The sequence below is a fragment of the Mya arenaria genome, chromosome 14 (assembly GCF_026914265.1).
Source record: "Mya arenaria isolate MELC-2E11 chromosome 14, ASM2691426v1".
NCBI classification, from domain to species: domain Eukaryota; kingdom Metazoa; phylum Mollusca; class Bivalvia; order Myida; family Myidae; genus Mya; species Mya arenaria.
The window spans coordinates 30,058,121-30,078,018 of NC_069135.1; the positions used below are offsets into that span (position 1 = coordinate 30,058,121).

Genomic DNA, 19,898 nt, shown 5'->3' on the forward strand with positions numbered 1-19,898 from the left:
TTGGTATGTATGTTTCCACTCCCGATAGGGAAAATGCTTTTGTAAAGCAAGTTCGATAACTCTGGCTGTTGTAGAATATGCCCCTTCTTCAACTAAAATAACAGCAGATGAGCAATGATGTTTGTTCTGCAGTGTTCTTGTTTTCTTATCCGATGGCTGTAGCCTTGATGCAGTAGTAGATACAATGTAAGATGTTTGCCACTATGTGGTATGATGCATTAGAATTTAAAACAAGGAAATCGACCAACTGATCAGTCAGGATGACTCAAAACATGGTCATGGTCATATCGAATTATGAATGTCAGTTCTTTAACCAGAATGTAGCAATCCTCAACATAACCCTTTTAACCCACTTCTTATTAAGGCCATCAGTACTGGTATTCTGATAAGCAAAATGGATAAATGCATCTGATCAAATAAGATTAAATACCTCAATATTGAGCTTAATTTAACACCTAATGTATTTGTGGTTGCATTTCTCAACATACCAGACACTGCATCAGAGTCCCTGGTTTGACATCTGTCAATAATAATGTGGTCCTTAATCACAAGTACATTTAGTGATTATTAAACAGTTTATACTCCCGTATGATTGTATGATCGTTATTATAAAATGTTTTTCAGAGCCTATGTTTCTTGTTCACTATTATCTTGTTCATGATACCTATACCAGCATGAAAAGGAGATACTATATGGGCATTCCGATTTTTCAGGACATTGTTCAACAAAAAATTAACATTTTATTATTTTGTTTTATTTGACAACCTTTACATACATGTATGGATATTTATATAAGATCTGGCATCTTTGAGAAACGAAGGAAAACCACCTTAATATAACAATTACATCACCAATACAATAGTTTGACGATTGCACAATATACTATATAAAGCACGCATAAATACATGTATGTTTTACAAGAGCATGCTTACACCTACTTGTATACAAGTGCTTTTGTAATTTATCTGAACATGAAAAAAACGCCATAGAAGTGAAACGTATACATAAGCTGGTGTAAAGTACAAGGGGGGTGACACATCTTACAGCATGCTAACTGATAATAATAAACTTGTTAAGACAATAAGGATTGGCAATGTCTACTATGGAAGTAGAGAAGCCAAGTTCATCAGCAAATGGAAGAAAGAAGTTCCCAAAAAATAGTTGACAATAGTGTAGTAATAAAGGTTTTTACGTCTGTACATCAAAAGGGGTTTTGCATCACATGTAGGTTTCCAATAGAGGATAGGAGTCAGAATTTGTTAAGGAAACTACATATACAAATCATATTATTTGTAAAACTCTAGTAACATGGTCTGTGATGGTGGAAATTCCCTTCAAAAGGCAAGGGAATGTACAACTGCAGCACTATGAACATATCACTAAACCAACAGGAGTTGATCCAAAAATCTTTCTGTCACATCATTAAGGATCAAGAACATACATATCCATATCTTATAATTACAACTGCACATGCTAAAAGCATCAACAAAATATAAAAATAACTGGTCTGGTGTATAGTAACTAAATCATGCAATATATGCTATATCAAATACAAGGTAAAACTTATCTGTGGCAGGTAAAAACATTCCTATGCCCCTCACGTCAAAGGTCATGGTATGTGTTTGTTAAACAACATTAACATTGGCACATATAATTGTAATAAAATTATTATTTTCTTCAACAAATAAGTACATAAACTGTCTGAACAAGAGTAAACACAGTCAGTAAATGAGTATTCAAAGAAATTAAAGAAATATCAACGGTTTATCCTCAAAATGTCCATGTCTCGCTCCACATTCCAACAACATATTACTGGTATGGTATAGATAGAAGCAGCGAAATATCACTCCAAAATACAAGTACCGTAAGTCATTTTTAAAGGGAAGAAGCTATAAGATAATGGGATGAAATCTGCATTTTCTATGCATATTTATCTACAAATAGTGATATTGTCAAGCATCGACTATGAAATAATTTACTCTTAATCTGCCCTAGCAGAATCTTGAAATATTATACAACTACAATCACTCACACATACATGTAAAATGTCAAGAATGAGGCTCACAAATTATGAAGAAATGTTCACGTTTAGAAAATCACTTGAATTAAATAAATGACAAAAAGAGACACATATCACATTGCAGCTTTGTCCCAAATCTGTGTTATTTCTTTTCATATCCGATATTATGAATATACAGGTTTCCGCAAATACACAGCAAAATCATGGTGAAAGCATTGTAGAAAATCAGCCGCAAGAACTTGGGTTCCAAATCTCCTTGTCTGTACCAATAAATCTGTGAAAGGAAAACAAAACTCTACATCTTCTACCTTTCAAAAACATTATTAACATGTTACAATATACATATTTTTAAAGTTATTCTTTCTTTTATCTTTTTCTTGGGCAGTTGTTCATATTTTCAAGGCTACAAGAAAAAGCCTATACATGTTTAATTAATTTGTAAATTTGAATTCTTATCAAAAGTATTTAATTGATTTAAAAGCAATTACTGCTCTTTATGAAATAATAACATCCTTACACCTATACTTCTTTGTTTGAAATGAATGTCTGCACAATAATAGTCACTTAATAGTAAATAATAGTAAATAAGTTTCAAAGTTAACATTCATTAAACAAGAGCTGACATTGGACAGAGTGCTCGAATATATACGCCGCTTTGTCTTAGAAACACAATGTGCCCTTAAACTTAAACATATCTATATCCTATATATTGTAATTCCCATAGTATGGAGTTATGTTACCTCATTGTGTGATGGTCCTGAACAATTGTGTGAAGTATTAAGTGAATTGAATAAAGAGTATTGGAGCTATAAGTGAAAATGCAAACTTATCCTAAAACTTAAACTAGACGCCAAGGCAGACAATTGGGCGAGTATTACAGCCTCCTTATTCTTTTAATCTTAATGTTCATCAAACTTACAAGAAGCAAGTGTGCAAATCCAATGAACAGCATGACAACAGCGAAAAATATGTTTATTCCGTTTGGCGGCCATTTGGGGAAAACAAATGCACTGACAAGTGTTACCTGAAAAATATAAAAGAAATACATATTTTATAGGAATTAACAACAATCAAATAGTCAAAGAAAACACTGTAGCTGAATTATAATTAATGGGCACAGGTTATTTCCCATGGCTAACAAACAATTTAATGCAAACATTGATTTAATCAGAGCTTTAGTTTGCCACAAATTACATGTAGCCCACAATTATGATCATAGTACTTGTGCATTTAACATGGTGATGTATGATTCACTGTTTTAAGAATTGATTTAAAAGGAAAACCAACCTTCATGTCATTATAACTTAATCATTGATACATAATATAGTGAATTATTTTTCTTAACATTGGAGTTCACTTACCGCAACAAGAATTCCTGTGAATGATGCCAATACCAAGTTGCATATTCGATCCTGAAAAAATATAAAAACATAAACACTCTATGTATGTCAAGTTTTTTCAGACATTACAAATACCAGAAATATTTTATAACAAATAAATGAAAAAACATGGCACTGCACATATGGATCAGATTCGAGGACTCTACTACTCAAGCAGTTCGGATTGGTGGTCCATATGACTCAACTGCATAAGATCTGTGGACCATTTGGCTTAAATGTATCAGATTGGTGGACCATATTATTCAAATGTATCAGTTTGATGGACCATATGACTCAATCAGATCAGATCAGTGGACCATACGGCTCAAATGGATCAGATTGGTGGACCAATACGGCTCAAACAGATCAGTTCAGTCGACTTTCAGCTAAAACTGATCAGACTGGTGGACCATACAGCTCAAATGGATCAGTTCGGTGGACTTTCAGCTCAAACTGATCAGAATGGTGGACCATATGGCTAGAAAGGATCCCATTGGACGACCATACAGCTCAAATGAATCAGACAGTTGACCCATATGGTTCAAAGGGATGAAATTGGTGGACCTTTAACTCAAACCTTGAACGGGCTAGAAGGGTAGACCATAAGATCAAACAGATCAGATTGGTGGACTATACGGATCAGATTTGTGAACCAACAATCAATCACACTAGACGTGTACACCATACAGATAAACCGATCAGATGGTTGAACCACGGCTCAAACATATCAGATTGGTGAACCATGTCTCAGTCATGTGGATTAGATTGGTGGATCATACTGCTGAAAATTTAAAGGATCAGATTGTTGGACCATTAGCTCAAACAGATCAGATTGGTGGACCATATGGCTCAAACAAATTAGATTGGCGGACCATACAGCTAAAACAAATCAGATTAGTGGATCATACGGCTCAAAAAGATCAAATTGGCCGTATGTTTTTCAACCAGGGCTATCTCCAATCTGGATAGTTTGGTTCGCTTATATGGGGTGCATCATTTAAGCTTTAAAGGCAACAGGTTTTTAAGAGCTAATCCAAGCTTGTGCTTAATAAGTCTACTTCAAGAATATTTGTAGTTTTGTAAAGAGTGATCAACAATAATTTTAATTTGAAACATAATTATTTATCTGCGAGGAAATGTTCCCATTGAATTTGTATTTAAAAACATATCTTAAATTGATATGTAGCTATAATGTATGTATAATGCACCAGTCAATTGTTACCACGGCCCCCACAGGTCTGGGGAATAACGGGGACTTTGACTTTCGGTCCAGCCAAGCCCGGGCAAAGTCTCCATTCTCGGATGAACTGCTTGTGAAACCCCAACCAAATGCCCCCGCACCCAAGGGACTCTAAGTAAGGCCCACTCCCCGCTATATTTGGCGGGAAGACAAAACCACTGCATTCACCCGGCACTGCAGGGCCACCTGGAAGGAAAAACACAGCCCATTTCCCCGGTATACCCCTGGACCTGGGGGGGCCGTGGTTACAATTGACTGGTGCATAATATTTCTAAAGAAGTATTAAAACAGTGATTTGTAGAACCTGTGGATGTGTCTCCCCAAAAAGCGGTCTTGCAGCTGGATCATCATAATCCTGTCTTGACATGATTCAATTAGGTTGTCAAAATTGTCAAAACACCATAGCCAGTTTGTTTAGATAATGTTCTAACTGTAGCAAGTCTCCTAAATTTTAACGACAAAAAAAAATCCAAGTGAAAGAAATTAAAAAAAAAAAAATCAACAAAGATTTTCAATATCAGTCTCCAACGAATCGCTCAGAATAAAAATCTTAACACAGTTATTTCAAAACGTTGCACTGACACAGGTAGATTACAAAAATAAAAGACGAAACTTGCGAAAATTTAGAAATTCTGACAGTTTCACTCAAATGCGGAAGTAACAAAAACGCTACCGCATTGTCCAAACTACAAACAAAATCAAATCAAAACGGTTAGAAATTAAAATCGGGACAGCAATTACATGCAGGCCTAAACAATATGTATATTAATCAGCAGGGTATCAGACTAAATTGTAATATATTCTTTACTTTGAATATATCGTTTGTCCAATAGGAATTTTATTAAATGTTTTCAGTTCATACTGCATATTGAAATAGAATGAATACATGCGTGAAATTCACAGTCATGCAATGATTTCAAGTAAACTACATTAAGTGGCCAATAATTTCTAGAAGATTACCGTACATTACGCTTGGGATCCTATATAATTATGTTTTTTCGGTTCTGGTGACAAAGGCGATATGATCCATAGGTTGTGCCCTCCCTGACGTAAAATCCTGGAAGCAGCCCTGGTCGTTTTACTTAGCTATTCAAAAACTAGTATATCTCCTTTTAACATTTGTAAAGTTTACAGTACCCTACACATGCAGCAGCCTCCTCCACTGTCAATTTCCAATTTTTTGCTTCCATCATTTCTCCGTAAAGTCCCAAGAAAACTCTCACTGTAAGCGCTGGTATTTCCACTCATGGCGTATATCAATTCCTAGATAGTCACAAAAAATAGCACGATTGGTATGTTAACACCCACCCGAATATGTACATGTATTATTAATAGTCCTGCCGGAACGAATAAAATAGTAAATACATGTATTTTTGTTTGTCAATGTTTTATAGACATACAAACGGAATGTTGCTCGGTTAATTGTTATGTGTGGGAGGTTAAACTTTCCACATGTGATTCAATGTATACTTACCTTTAATACTTCAAAATTATTGATCCGTTTGAAACATTGTACAAATATTATGAGTCAGGTTTAAAGCTAGTTATTTATAAGAAGTTATAGATAAGCAAGGTTTTGCAAAAACCGCCGAAACAATGCATATGATTCTTGAGGCTGACATAATGGTTATGTGTATCTGTATCAATGTTTTCACGAACTCACTAACGAAGGATAGGGGGCAGCGAGCACATCTAGGGACTACAGGATTAATGTGTAACCAGCGTTTGTTGTTGTTTAAATCGCAGTGGAGTTTTTCAAAATCTTTGAAGCGAAGATGTTTGCAACAAATTTAGAACATCGTAATATACTTGAAACACAACTGACTGTAGATGTCAAAACCCTATATATCAGACCGAAAATAATTGTCTTAAAGTGTACACATGGCAAACTGTTGCATTTTACCAGCTATGTTTAGTTTGTGGTTCCAGTAAGATCTGTAATAAAATGCCCAAATGGGGCGGCAGACCGTTAAGATGTCCTTTTGATACAAACGCTGGTGTATTACCACGGACTTTACCATTACCAACTTTCTTAGAACAGGACCAAGTCGCATCTTCCAGAGTTCTACGGGCTCTTGTCGATTAATGTCTGGATGGTGTGAAAATGTAGTTAAACTGGTTGTAGGCCCGGCAAGTCTCTTTTTTAAAGATGTTTGTGGATTATGCCTAACTGTAAGCCCTTTATTTTCTTCTGCATCTACAACAGACGGTTTTATCTTTCGGGTGACCCAGGTTGGTGGGACGGGGAAACATTATTATTGATGGCTTCCTCGTCTTTAATCTCAGTAACAGAGGTATAATTTGCCGGAAACGTCTGTTAATCTTCCAGTTTGTTTGTCTACTGAGCGTGTTTCTGTAGTTTCAAGTGTAGCACTGGGCATACGTGCACGTGCAGTCATGTTCCTGTTTACACGGATCCGTGTACATGTATCTTCCTGTATGGCTTCCTAGTTGCTATGACCAAAGTAAAATACAAAACAAACAAGTGAAACATGATAAATATATTACGATTTAATTGATGTACAGTCTGAACCCGTTGGATCGAACTCGCTTGGCTCGAATTCCTCGTTGGCTCGAACTTGATGTAAAGGACCGATGTCCGTTAAACCTGAAGGTAAACATTCCCGCTTGGCTCGAAATTTCCGAGGCTCGACTGGTATTTTCGCTGGTCCCTGAGATCAAGCCAACGGGGTTCGACTGTATAATGATGCCAATACATTATTCATGTATCAGTGTTTGATTCTAACTTTAGAGGGTAGAAGTGCTAAATTTGTCCAATTTTTTTTTCTTCTATTTTACCTCAATATCGGAGAAGGAAATATTGGCACAATACATCAGAATGCACGATTTCATACTAAGAAAACCAGAATATTTTCGAGAGAGAAAACCGTAACCTCCTAACTACATTTCAACCATACAATTTTTGATTCTATATATATTGGACTCGGTTCGCATCCAAAGTTGCGCCTTGAATTTAGGCGCCCTCTTACAACAAATCCTGAAACCACTTTCAGTTGTGTCCAACAAATGATTTATACCCGAAAATCTATTGCTCATCATTTTAGAATTTATAATATGTAAACATATGTTGTTTATTGATATATCAGGAATTCGCTACGGAACTCCCTCTGTACGTATATCCAGGGACGTAGCTTCCTTAATATCATGTCACACAGCGGTCACACGATTTTTTGCTAAATTTAAAAAAAAGAAGAAATAAAATCGTTTCATTCAATTTGTGTTAACTTTAGTTTCAGCTTATTAGACATATACTTTTAAGTCAAACTTAAAGACTGCACTCTCATAGATTGAACGTTTTGACAACTTTTTTTATTTTTTGTCTTGGCGAAGATCGATAGAAACCAGTTATAAAAGACTGCTGGCAAAATATCAATGTATTATATGCATTTTTCTTAAACCTTGAGTAACGGTTTAAGCCATTAACATTAATTTTCGAACGGAAATATGAAAATCTTATTCTACGATCTGATTTTTGTCAGCAATCTTATATTATTGGTTTGCAGATATTTACGCAAAATCTTTCTCTTTCCAAGACAAAAAAAATAAAAAAAAGTTGTTAAAATGGTCAATCTGTGAGAGTGCAGCTTTAAATGCATCGATGTTTTCGAATCAAACCAAAAAGGACCCCCAATAATGAGCCGGTACGCATTATTTTCGTCCATGCTATATGCACCTGGTATGTGTGTACAAGTCAATGATTTTTCTAGAACCAGGAAGAAATTCAAGTTTCAGTACGCAAACTTGAAAATATGTAGGCGTGCTGGTTACCATTTTTTAGGCTGACCAGCCCTCCTCCCCTCGTTTGGTACGCAGTATTCAGGCCTTCTAGCCTAAGGCATTACTTAGGAGTAGATCTACTCGAAATAGGAACTAGGGTGGTACGCGGTACATATCATTGGTATAATTCGGTACACAGGCATTCAACACAACTTGTAATTGTTACGCAGGAATCAAGCATGACGTGGAGTGTTGGGGTACGAAATGGGAGGTTATACATCCTCATGATAGTTTGGATTCCCCGCCAAAATAAACCGAGGATAGCGCATGCGCCATGACCCATTTAGATCAAAATATTTCACGAAGGCGGAAGGTAAGCATAAGATCGGTGTCATGTTGTAGTTTTGGTCTTTTTCTCATTTTATCGCCAAAATATCGCTGTTAATGCGTGTTCAAAGATTTTCCATGTTTTAACTCAGCCTGTGAGAACTTTAATATCGCTATAAACAAATCGTGTGTCGTCTGAAAGTTTGACACGAGTGCGCAGGTCCCCGGACAGGTGTTGATGCGCGCAGCTCTCGGCGCAGTCGCATTCCCTCAAATGTGCCCTTACGTCGATGTTTTGCGCACATAGACGTGCTGCAGACGCTAATAGTTCATTTACCCGCCAAATGACAATTAGACTTCAATTAAAGTGAACATTCTGGTCTTGAAACAATATTTCCACCCAAATATAAATTATTTAAATTATTCAAGATGGCCGACCAATAATGAATCATCTCAGATCTGCAAGCAATTCATGATACACACCTTCATGCTGATAGAATATCTTCTAAATCAAAGTTCTAAATGTATGGCCAGTGGTGCTCAAAACCTGGACCATCGAAATCATGGATTGAGCCCTGACAGATCTAAATATGTTACAGACTGGCCCATGCAAAATGACATGACACTGCACCTTGAGCACCACCATGATGCAACAAAATATCAGTTACACTAATGGAGAGATAAAGTAGTCTCATGATTATGCCTAAGTGAAATTGAATTAAATATATTTTTAAATAAACATTTGCACTTGCTTTTCTGAACAATAAAAGTTGCATTCATTTGGCATGAATTGGTTTTGCGCCAGTCATTCTTTTTTTACCGTTGTAGGTGAAATATCGCAAGATGACCTCAGTCATGCATATGTAAAACATGAATTCAAAAACCTCAAGATTTTTTTTGATAAACACAAAACCAGCTTCAAGGATTTGTGAAGTCGTGGCTGAGCGAAAGTACTGCAATAACGCTAATAAAATAGGGATTAATCCTAAAATAGGGATAAATCCTTTAATGTGTAACATGCAAGGCCAGAGACGCAACAGATCCCTTCAGAGAAAAGCATGCTCAACCCTGAAGGGGTCGACTGGTCTTATATATATTGGCCCTGAACCTCCACACGGAGAATTGGATATGCCAATTTGCATATTACCAATCAAATACACCATCTTACTACTTCAAGCCTACAGCCTTACACTATGAACGCACTTTCATCTACAGCAGACCGTTACCAATGTAATTTTTAGAGGTGGTCCAAATCCAATTTAAGCGTCATGTCAATTGTCCCTATAAGACAAATTGAATTAATTGAAATTATGAAAAAAAACAATCAGAACATTCTAAAACTGCATACCAGTCTTATGGTGGAGGCTGAATTTTGTCTAACAAAAAAGAAGTTGATGAAAATGTTTTAATTTATGAAAACAAAATTCTGCTCCTTATAAAATTGTATGTTGATCAGATCATTTTATGTTTTGATAGATTGGCAAAATTTTCTATGGGATTAGGAGACTTCTCTAAAAATTGTCTGATCATTAGGACTACATAAGTCTATCTCTGAAGTTAAATGATAGGTCCACTTTTTTCCAGAACAACATGCAAGAGTGAGCCATGAACCAAAACAGTATGGTGTCTGGGCATGCCCAGATGCCAACGAATGAGATCCTGAGTGATTTGAGTGAACCCAGTTCTCCCGACAGCACTATCTATGATTCCGAAATCCTTGGGTCAGCAGTCAATGACGATGTAACAAATCAGCTGGCAGCTTCAGGCAAATAATTTCAATATTATAACTATTATAACTAAGGGTTTAAGAAAAGATTAAATGATACCATCATACAGTCATGTGTTTATAACATTCAAGCTTATAATTTCAAAAATATTGTTGGGTTGAAGAATATTTCTGCACTGTTACTTCACATGCATGGTTATATGATTGCTCATTACAAAGACTTGAAATAAAATTTAATGAACATGCATGTTTTAGTTTGTTCGGCCTATCTTGTTGATGATGAAATATGTAACAACTATGTTTCACCTACAGGTCCTATTGGAGTAGCAGCAGCGGCAGCAGTGTTGTCAACAAGGAAACGCAAGCTGCACCCACACCACTTTGAAACAAACCCAGCACGAAGAAAACGACAGCAGACAAGATTGCTGAGGTACTATTATCTTTAAATGATTAATATCAACTTTGTCCTCAGTAAGGCTATGATAGGTATTGCCATCATTCTTCATAACTGCCAAATTTGGGTTACTGTATGCAATTTGTGTTAAACAAGATGGCAGCTTAGCAGCAGAAAGATGTTTGTAATTTGAAATTTTGATTTCTTGTGCGTGGAAGAATACACTTAATGAATTAAAAGCCGAAGTTGTTAATAATATTTTCATTGCAGTAGTTTAAATCATTGCAGAGGAGTGGTACAGCAAGCTGTCATACTGTCCTGTACGCCAAATGTTCTGTGACGAATGTCAACCGCAACCCCAGGAGAACAATGTGTCTGGATCCAAACCTTCAGAGAAATTTAGATACATGTATACTTTTTATCTTATGTGTATTTTTCATTGCAGAAAGTTACGTCACACAATTGAGGAGTATTCTACCAGGGTAGGCCAGCAGGCTGTGGTCCTGTGCTGTACACCGAATGTTAACCACTCTATGATGATGTACAAGGTGTTTGGATCACAGCCTCTCGAAAATGTGGTATGCCCAGACCTTTGTCTAGTAAGCTTGACTGTTTGTCGATGAAAAATGTCATTACTGTCATACCCTTGATGTCATGGACCCTGCTGGTGTTGTTCTTGTGCAAAATTGGTTTGTTGGCTATAAATCAAAATATAACAGAAGATTTTCGTATGGAACTTTTTAGAAAATAGTACACATGTTATCAGTAGCTACCACAGTATTTCTAAAACATTACTTAAAATCTGAATTATTGGTTCAAATTGATGTGTAACTAATTTAATTGAAAAACTCATCAAAATATTGTATAGACTGTATCCGTTTTTGAGGTGAAAAAACATTTAAAGGTAATGCAATGCAGTATTGTTTACCACAGATACGAAACAACAAGCCCCAGATCCTGTCAGACCTGGAATCAGCCCTTCTGGAGCACACTCCGCCCTCCCAGGCTGAAAACTCTGCACTCCATGAACTTCCAAGCCTTGTTATAGATGGCATTCCCACACCAGTCGACAAAATGACACAGGTACATACTTGACCTTTTTAATAGACAATCTTACTGTTACAAGTTTAGGTAGAACTGAAGCCAATTTCTTGAAACTACATTAGTCTGTTATAACTCATTGAAGCTGACCACACTATTTTTGTAAGTCTATGATTTATGAATTTTTTTACTTCTTTTGGATGTTTTTGACTGTTATCTTTCAGATAATCACGAAAAACATTGCAACATTTTTCAAAATCACAACAAAGTAAAAAGCAATGTTAATAGAATAATTCGAATAAACGACTATTTTTTTTTAGTTTAATTATTCCAAAATTAGGTTGTGCATAGTTGCCTTGACAATGTTGTACACAACGAGCACTTATTATTGCAGAAACAGAGATATCGCTAGAGTTTTTTACACATTCTGATTTTAATTCAAGGCTCAGCTGCGCAATTTTATTCCTGAGATGCTAAAGTACTCAACTGGTCGCAGCAAACCTGGATGGGGTCGTATAGAATGTCGACCAATCTGGTGGCCGAGTGATCTGCCGTGGGCAAATGTGCGCAGCGATGTCCGTACTGATGAAGAGAAGAAAAGGGTGTGTGCTGCATTATAAAAGACTTACAAATGTTGAATGTCAAGTTGAGATGTATTAAGAATCAAAGTCCCAGTTTTGTCACAACTTTTCAAATAAATCATCATACCAATGAATTAATATAAGTCAGCCTTTGATGTATGAACATTTTGAGTAGCTAAACATATTGATTATTCATCTTAGTTCTTCTAGATGGCCATTTAGTAAGACATTGTCAAATGACAAAGGTTACTTTTCTTTCATAGGTGCCCTGGACAGAGGCATTACGGCAAATTGTAAAGAATTGTTACATGCACCATGGTCGACATGATCTACTACAAGTATTTAAAGTATGTCAGCGAGTTTTTATTGCTTAGGTAATTAATATTTCTCAAGACAATCTGAAATGTTACCTTTATCTAGAAAACAAAAATATTGTGTAACTATGCCAAGAGTTTGATTCAAATGAACTTGTTATTTTTGACTAAACGTAACAGTCATGAAATGGAGCTTGGAAAGTATTTTAAAAATGTTGTCATATCATTTGCTAATTGACAGGATTACAAATCACTATTTTAATATTAGAAATGTTTTTTGTTTTTTTTAAATCTTGGGCATGCCCTTTCTTTTGATTATGGCAGATATATAATTATTCACTAAAATACAAAAATGATTGTGAAGGTAAGTCTTCTTGAAATGTTAACAAACAAGTTTTCCCCTCCCAATCAGGAGGAGCCCCAGTCTGGCGTGACAGTCCAACACCAGCAGCAGTATGCGGGCACCATGATGCAGACTATCAACAACCCAGATGGCTCTGTGTCCATCATCCAGATAGACACCCCTAGTCAGATGGTCACCCTACCAGACGGCACCCAGGCTACTTTGGTCCATGCAGTAAGTAATGTGTTTGCTGCGCTGAATTCTAGTTATACAGTTCTTTAACAGATGACTCAGTGTCCATCATACAGATAGACCGGCTATGTTGGTTGGATGACGCGTCCGAAAAAGTGGCAGGCTCCTGTGACATCTGTGTTCTTCCATTATCATTCATATCAGATTAAATTTCTGAACTGCATCAGTGTGAAAATCCATATTCATTTTTAAATAAATCTATTGTTAAGTTATAAATGCTCAACATTAGGCCTATTATGTTATAACCAGTATGCAGTGTTTTTATGTCACCCTTTTGTGAATGAGCCTTGGGTAGGCAACAAAAAGCGAAAAGAAAACCAGTGGCATGTTATTGTATTGCTTGCTTGAATACTTAGTATTACTGTATTACTGCTTTATTTCAGATCCACGATAACAATGGCGTTCCACAGCTAACAAGCGAACAAGAGATTCAAATATCCCAGAGTTTTACGGACACGTCCAACATGGTGGCTGTTTCAGCGGCAACCCAAGAAGTGGCGTCTCAGCAAGCAGCACTCGGGGCACTACAGGCATCGTTAAATAGCAGTGGCCATATTATACTTACTGGGGCTGATGCATCACAATTGAGTGGTAGGATATTTTAAATTTAAATTTTAACTTGTTGTCTTTATTTAAAAAAATTGTATGTTTAAATTTTACTAAAATGACCGATAAATTAGCCATCATTTCATGTATATAATGTACTGAAATCTGTTCTCCGGGACAGTGTCCCCAGCGCTTTGGTTAATTAAGAAGCCAGTCACGTTAAATAAAGGAATGTTTTGGTATTTAAATGATGATCTTATATAAGATATAATAGTCAGCACTTAATCTCATGAATCTTTGGCCAATAATGTCATCATTTTTGATAAAATCGAAACTAAAAATCAGACCCGTTTCGGATTTTAGTATGACCGAGAATTCTGTTACACATATCATAATGTGATTTCTGTCACTAATTTTTCGTGAAAACGAAAGCTCGATGAGAAAAGTATGCTCCTATTCAATTTAAACAATAATTCAAATGTTCAAACACATACATTTTTTTTGTCTAAATATTGCAGAACACCCTGTAAATTTTACAGATCACCAATTTTGGGGGGGTTGGTCACCTGATAAATTACACCTGTGGAGTCCTTATTTCTGGGATGATCAAATTCAGTATAAATGCTGAAATCAAGATAAAAAGCTTTCTATTTCAGACTATCATACAATTGTTAAGTTTGATTTTTCACTGTTTTGGACACGAATCCCTCATACTGGTGTTTTCAGGATTGGAATTTACGGTATGCTTTCAACTCTCATATTGTGTGATTTTAATCTAGTTTTTCTCTCCATCTCTATTGCAGGCATAATGACAGTCCTCCCAGTGTCCATGTACCAGACAGTACAAGCAGTCCAGCCCATATCTACCAACATACCAATGAACAGTATACCAGTGAATAATATACCGGTCAACAATTTACCAGTCAATTTCCAGTTGGCTCAATCTTCAAGCCAACCCATTGAAGTCTCAATGGCATCTGTGTCGAGTGATGTTACTATGGCAATTAATCAGCACCTCCAGGGTGGAGGTGAGGGTCAAGTGTTGGGGGTGGCTGAGGGGGATGGGGGAGTATCTGTTGAGGAGGTTGGAATGGGGATTGGGGTCAAGGATGAGACAGGGGCACAAGGGGAGGGTGAAGAGGGTTCACCACAGGAGAATGGGGATTCTAGCGAGATGCATATGTTAGAATGATGGGAATGTTTTAGTTTAAAACAAGATGGGTAATGTTGGATTGAAATACCATAATTGGAATTTAGTGTAAAAGATGCTCTGTTTAAGTTTTTGTCACTGATAAACGTAATATGTATATACATTACGGAATTTATTAACTGAGTTGGATGAATTTCATAATGAATGACCCCTGAATGTGATATATTGTAAATACTTATTTTGATGATTTACAACGCTAAATACATGAAACAAACAGCTGACACAATTTCTGATCTTTTCATTTGTGACATGAAGTCAATAGTATTAGTCTTGTTAGGTATCAAAAATATATAATGACGTTATATTATAATGGCAACATAATTCTACAAGATCATTAACACAATGAAATGGGTTTTCCCACGTTATTATGACATCATATGATAAACTGTTTTTGGTCTATAAATAGACTGGTCAATATGGCATTAAGTGATTTCCCCCCATGTTATAATGTCACATTATAAACTGTTTATTTTGTCTACAAAAATCCTTCATGTAATGATGGACAGTTTATTTATATATCATGTAATAATATTATTTATATGTTAACAATGATTTCTCTTAATCATAAAAAAATAATTTTGATAGAGTGAAAATTCCCTGAAAACCTGTTTGTGCTCTACTATCCCTGTGAGTGAAACATTTGACAATTATGTATTGTTATTCATTTGATTCACATAATGAAAATGTTATTAATAGTAACATTTATGGTCATTGGTGGTCCTCTTCCAGTGAATTAATTGATATGACACCGAAGTACCCGCATATACATATTCATGAATGTCATGGTGGACAAACAAATGCCTGTGAACGTTGGGGTGCACAAGCTGTTTCAAGTGAGTGTTGAGTTTTCCTAGGACTTTCCTATGCTTTTCTACTTCAGGCTTCTTAATGCCCTGACAATTTAAAACGCAAATAGAAGTAATGCTTTCAAAGAGTTCTTGCAACAAAAAAGTCTAGAACTAGTATTAAGTTTATTCTGATAACAATTTTATCAGTATACATGTTAAAATATTTCATTTTAAAGGTGAAACTTTATTTTTTATGAAGTATGAGTGAACATTTATGTATATTTTTTGTACTTTATACTTGTTAAAAATTGGCAGGAAAACTTTTCTGTAGAAGAATGTTGGTTGAATCAGTATTAAACTTGTACGTTATAATGTTGCAATTGATTTTATTACCAAATCATTTATTCAAAAAGTGACATATACATGTATTTATTAAAATGCATGAATATTGTGTTACTATAGTCACTGATGTTATGTAAGGGTTAAAGATTGTTTGTATGTATTTAAAAACTAAATGGTTTGATGTGACATAACCATTTATTTTGTGTAAGTACATACTACTGATCTGAGATTTTTAGTGGTCTACATTATATTGCATAAACTACCCACAAACTGGGACAGCCACTGTTTACCGCTTCACCTGATTAAAATCAATAATGGCTGAGTTCTAATTTACTGAAGTAAATTTATTAAAGAAATTGAGTAATTGTGCCTTCCTTCTCATTGATTTTTTTTATAATGTTGACCACTAAAACACATTAATCATCAACTTTGTGGCATGAAGAAATGTGGTAAATTTTTGTAAATATATTATGTAAATGGCATATGCATGCATATCTTCTGTGTGGTTACCACTTTAAATGAATTACATTAATTTATTCTAAGAAATTACATACTCGTATGAATTGAGTATTTGTGCAATACTAGTGATAAGTGTATTCCTGTAATGTTTTTCTGAATTATGTTTAAAGGAGGATGATTGGGGCTACATGAATTTAAATAATTTGCTATTATTTTTTAAGGTGAATATATTTATTGTGAAATCTTCCCTATACTATATGTCAGTATTGTTTTCACTATGTAAATGTTTCAGTCTTCAAATTTATAATAAAAGATTCAAACACCCCTACATTGGATTTATCATGTATGTCCTTTCTTTGTTCTTGAACTCTTCATGTGTTCATTACACTTTTATTTCATCTGTTTTTGATAGAGAAAAAAGTATTAGGCATGCAAAACACTTGAACCTTAGCCTCAACTTCACAACTGGAATGTGTTGCCTAGGTTGAGGGTCCAAAAGTTTTGTTATAAGGTTCACCTTGAAATTAGAACTTTTGAGTACAAAAGCATGACTCAAGTGTATATATATGTATATTTATACATATTTTTAGATTTGTAGACTACACCAAGTTGCTCTTGTTTTGGATCATAAACAAAATTGCCCTGAATTTTTCTAGTCAAAGTCATCATGACCTTGGCCTATTGACCCCAAAATCAATACGGATAATCTACTAACAATTGTGCATATACTTTCCACAATGCCAAAAGTGAGTCCCAATCAATGGACTATTGCTAATTGAGTCATTAATGTTTAATATGGTTGTAAAACACACTGTCCGAAGAGCATGGTTGGTCAGTAACAAATGCTAATCTGCATCAAATTTCTCATGTGAAAAGTGAGTCCCAAAGTCGCAGTATTTGAAAAATGCCCCTGAATGTGACATTGACCTTTGGACAATGTCAGTACTTAAAAAAGGGAAGAAAATAGCAATGAAATTTCAATTATGTCTCACCAATATGGCTGGTGTATTTGCAAGACCACAGTCATGGCATTATGCCTAACCAATATGGCTGGTGCATTTGCAAGACCACAGTCATGGCATTATTCCTAACCAACATGGTTGGTGCACTTGCAAGACCCCACTGCATTATGTCTAACCAGCATGGCTGGCACATTTGCAAGATTACTAGCATTATGCCTAACCAAAATGGCTGGTGAATTTGCAAGACCCCACTGCATTATGTCTAACCAGCATGGCTGGCACATTTGCAAGATTACATGGCATTATGCCTAACCAACATGGCTGATGCATTTGCAAGACCCCACTGCATTATGTCTAACCAGCATGGCTGGCACATTTGCAAGATTACATGGCATTATGCCTAACCAACATGGCTGATGCATTTGCAAGACCCCACTGCATTATGTCTTATCAGCATGGCTGGCACATTTGCAAGATTACATAGCATTATGCCTAACCAACATGGCTGATGCATTTGCAAGACCCCATTGCATTATGTCTAACCAGCATGGCTGGCACATTTGCAAGATTACATGGCATTATGTCTAACCAACATGGCTGGTGCAATTGCAAGACTACATTGCATTATATCTAACCAATATGGCTGGTGCATTACTTTGCAAGACCACAGTCATGGCATTATGTCTAACCAACATGGCTGGTGCATTATTTTGCAAGATCACAGTCATGGCATTATGTCGAACCAACATGGCTGGTGCATTATTTTGCAAGACCACAGTCATGGCATTATGTCTAACCAATGTGGCTGGTGCATTTGCAAGACAACATTGCATTATGTCTAACCAACATGGCTGGTGCATTTGCAAGGCCACATGGCATTATATCTGTGCCATAGGATTGAAACTCCTCTATGCGTGACAACAATACATCATGGGTCTTGCAAATGCAACATTGCCTTTACTTGTCAAATACATACAGCAATCTATTTTCAATTGCCTCTGAACATAAAAATACCACCCATATTTGACAACCTACACTCTTATGTCCTTATATATATGCAGCATTCCATAATAAACAAACATTTAGTGTAACCTTGAGGTTGGAACACGGGTCTTTCATGCAGCGTTTTGGTACATCGAACACATGTGAAAATGTTTCTTAAAATCTCTATACAAGAGAGAGCTACAGCTTGGACACAACCATCTATACTCTTATGTTCTTATATGCAGCATTCCATAATAAATAACACTTAAGAGGTAGGGACACGGGTCTTACACGCAACACGTAGTCTTGGTATGTCAAACACATTTGGCAAATTACTTTAAAATCTGTCCATACAGGAGAAAGTTATAGCCCGGACACAACCACCTATACTCTCACTTTCCATACATATATTATGTCTTTATATGCAGCAATCCATTGTGAATAAACATTAAGTGTGACTTTAGAGGTTGGAACATTGGTCTTGCATGTGACATAAGAACTTGATATGTGGAACACATGTGGCAAGTTATTTTAAAATCTGTCCATACAAGAGAAAGCTACAGCCCGGACATGAGCACCTATACTCCATGTCCTTATATGTAGCATTCCGTAGTATTCAAACACTAATGTGACCTTGACCTTAGAGGTAGGGACACGGGTCTTGCATGCGACACGTAGTCTTTTGTGAAACACATATGGCAAGTTATTTTAAAATCTGTCCATACATGAGAAAGTTACAATCCAGACACTCCCACCTTTGTCTCATTTCCAGCTTTCCACAGTATTCAAATACTAAGTGTGACCTTGACCTTAAAGGTAGGGATATAGGTCTTGCAGGTGACACGAAGTCTTGGTATGTCAAACACATGTGGCAAGTTATTTGAAAATCTGACCATACATGAGAGTTACAGCCTGGACACGACTACCTATACTGTATGTCCTTATATGCAGCATTCTATAGTATTCAAACACAAAATGTGACCATGACCTGTATATTCAAGAGAAAGTTATAGTGCGGACACAAGAAGTTGAGCCGGACACTCAGATGGAAGAAGGATGGACGGTGCAATTTCAATATGCCCACCTCTGGGGGCATAAAATGAGGAATAAGATCACCCTTTTTGATTATAGAATCTACAAGTTTAAATGCAGATTATATGAATGCAAAAGATGTTGTCCAGGGATTGCCAAAAAAGTAATAGTAGTAGGACAGAAACCTGCTGCAATATGAATGTTCAGTGTTTTATAAGAA

The 19,898-nt window shown here is 36.0% G+C and overlaps 2 protein-coding genes across 2 annotated transcripts; one reads left to right on the forward strand and one right to left on the reverse strand.

Annotated features, from left to right (window-relative positions):
- Nucleotides 1-738: 738 nt before the first annotated feature.
- On the reverse strand, nt 739-5,308 carry LOC128216454 (transmembrane protein 243-like). The gene is made up of 4 exons (XM_052923022.1): nt 4,944-5,308; nt 3,382-3,432; nt 2,940-3,044; nt 739-2,294 (listed from the first exon to the last, which is right to left on the reverse strand). The coding sequence occupies exons 1-4, from the start codon at nt 5,004-5,006 to the stop codon at nt 2,163-2,165; spliced, it is 351 nt and encodes a 116-aa protein (XP_052778982.1). The 5' UTR covers nt 5,007-5,308; the 3' UTR covers nt 739-2,162.
- A 3,428-nt stretch (nt 5,309-8,736) lies between these two features.
- Nucleotides 8,737-15,093, forward strand: LOC128215992 (DNA-binding protein P3A2-like). Its single transcript, XM_052922589.1, has 10 exons — nt 8,737-8,750; nt 10,289-10,463; nt 10,737-10,860; nt 11,270-11,402; nt 11,758-11,907; nt 12,309-12,467; nt 12,710-12,793; nt 13,173-13,337; nt 13,739-13,946; nt 14,705-15,093. Exons 2-10 carry the CDS (start codon nt 10,310-10,312, stop codon nt 15,091-15,093), a joined length of 1,566 nt encoding a protein of 521 aa, XP_052778549.1. The 5' UTR covers nt 8,737-8,750; nt 10,289-10,309.
- Nucleotides 15,094-19,898: the final 4,805 nt, after the last annotated feature.

Bases quoted from the DNA above. Each gene is read 5' to 3' on its own strand.
- LOC128216454 (XM_052923022.1), bottom strand. From the start codon at position 5,006: ATGTCAAGACAGGATTATGATGATCCAGCTGCAAGACCGCTTTTTGGG. The intron at 3,045-3,381 runs GTAAGTGAACTC...TATATTTTTCAG, and splicing joins TCACAGGAATTCTTGTTGCG to GTAACACTTGTCAGTGCATT. The intron at 2,295-2,939 runs GTAAGTTTGATG...TTCCTTTCACAG, and splicing joins GATTTGCACACTTGCTTCTT to ATTTATTGGTACAGACAAGG.
- LOC128215992 (XM_052922589.1), top strand. From the start codon at position 10,310: ATGAACCAAAACAGTATGGTGTCTGGGCATGCCCAGATGCCAACGAAT. The intron at 12,468-12,709 runs GTGTGTGCTGCA...TTTCTTTCATAG, and splicing joins CTGATGAAGAGAAGAAAAGG to GTGCCCTGGACAGAGGCATT. The intron at 12,794-13,172 runs GTATGTCAGCGA...CCTCCCAATCAG, and splicing joins ATCTACTACAAGTATTTAAA to GAGGAGCCCCAGTCTGGCGT.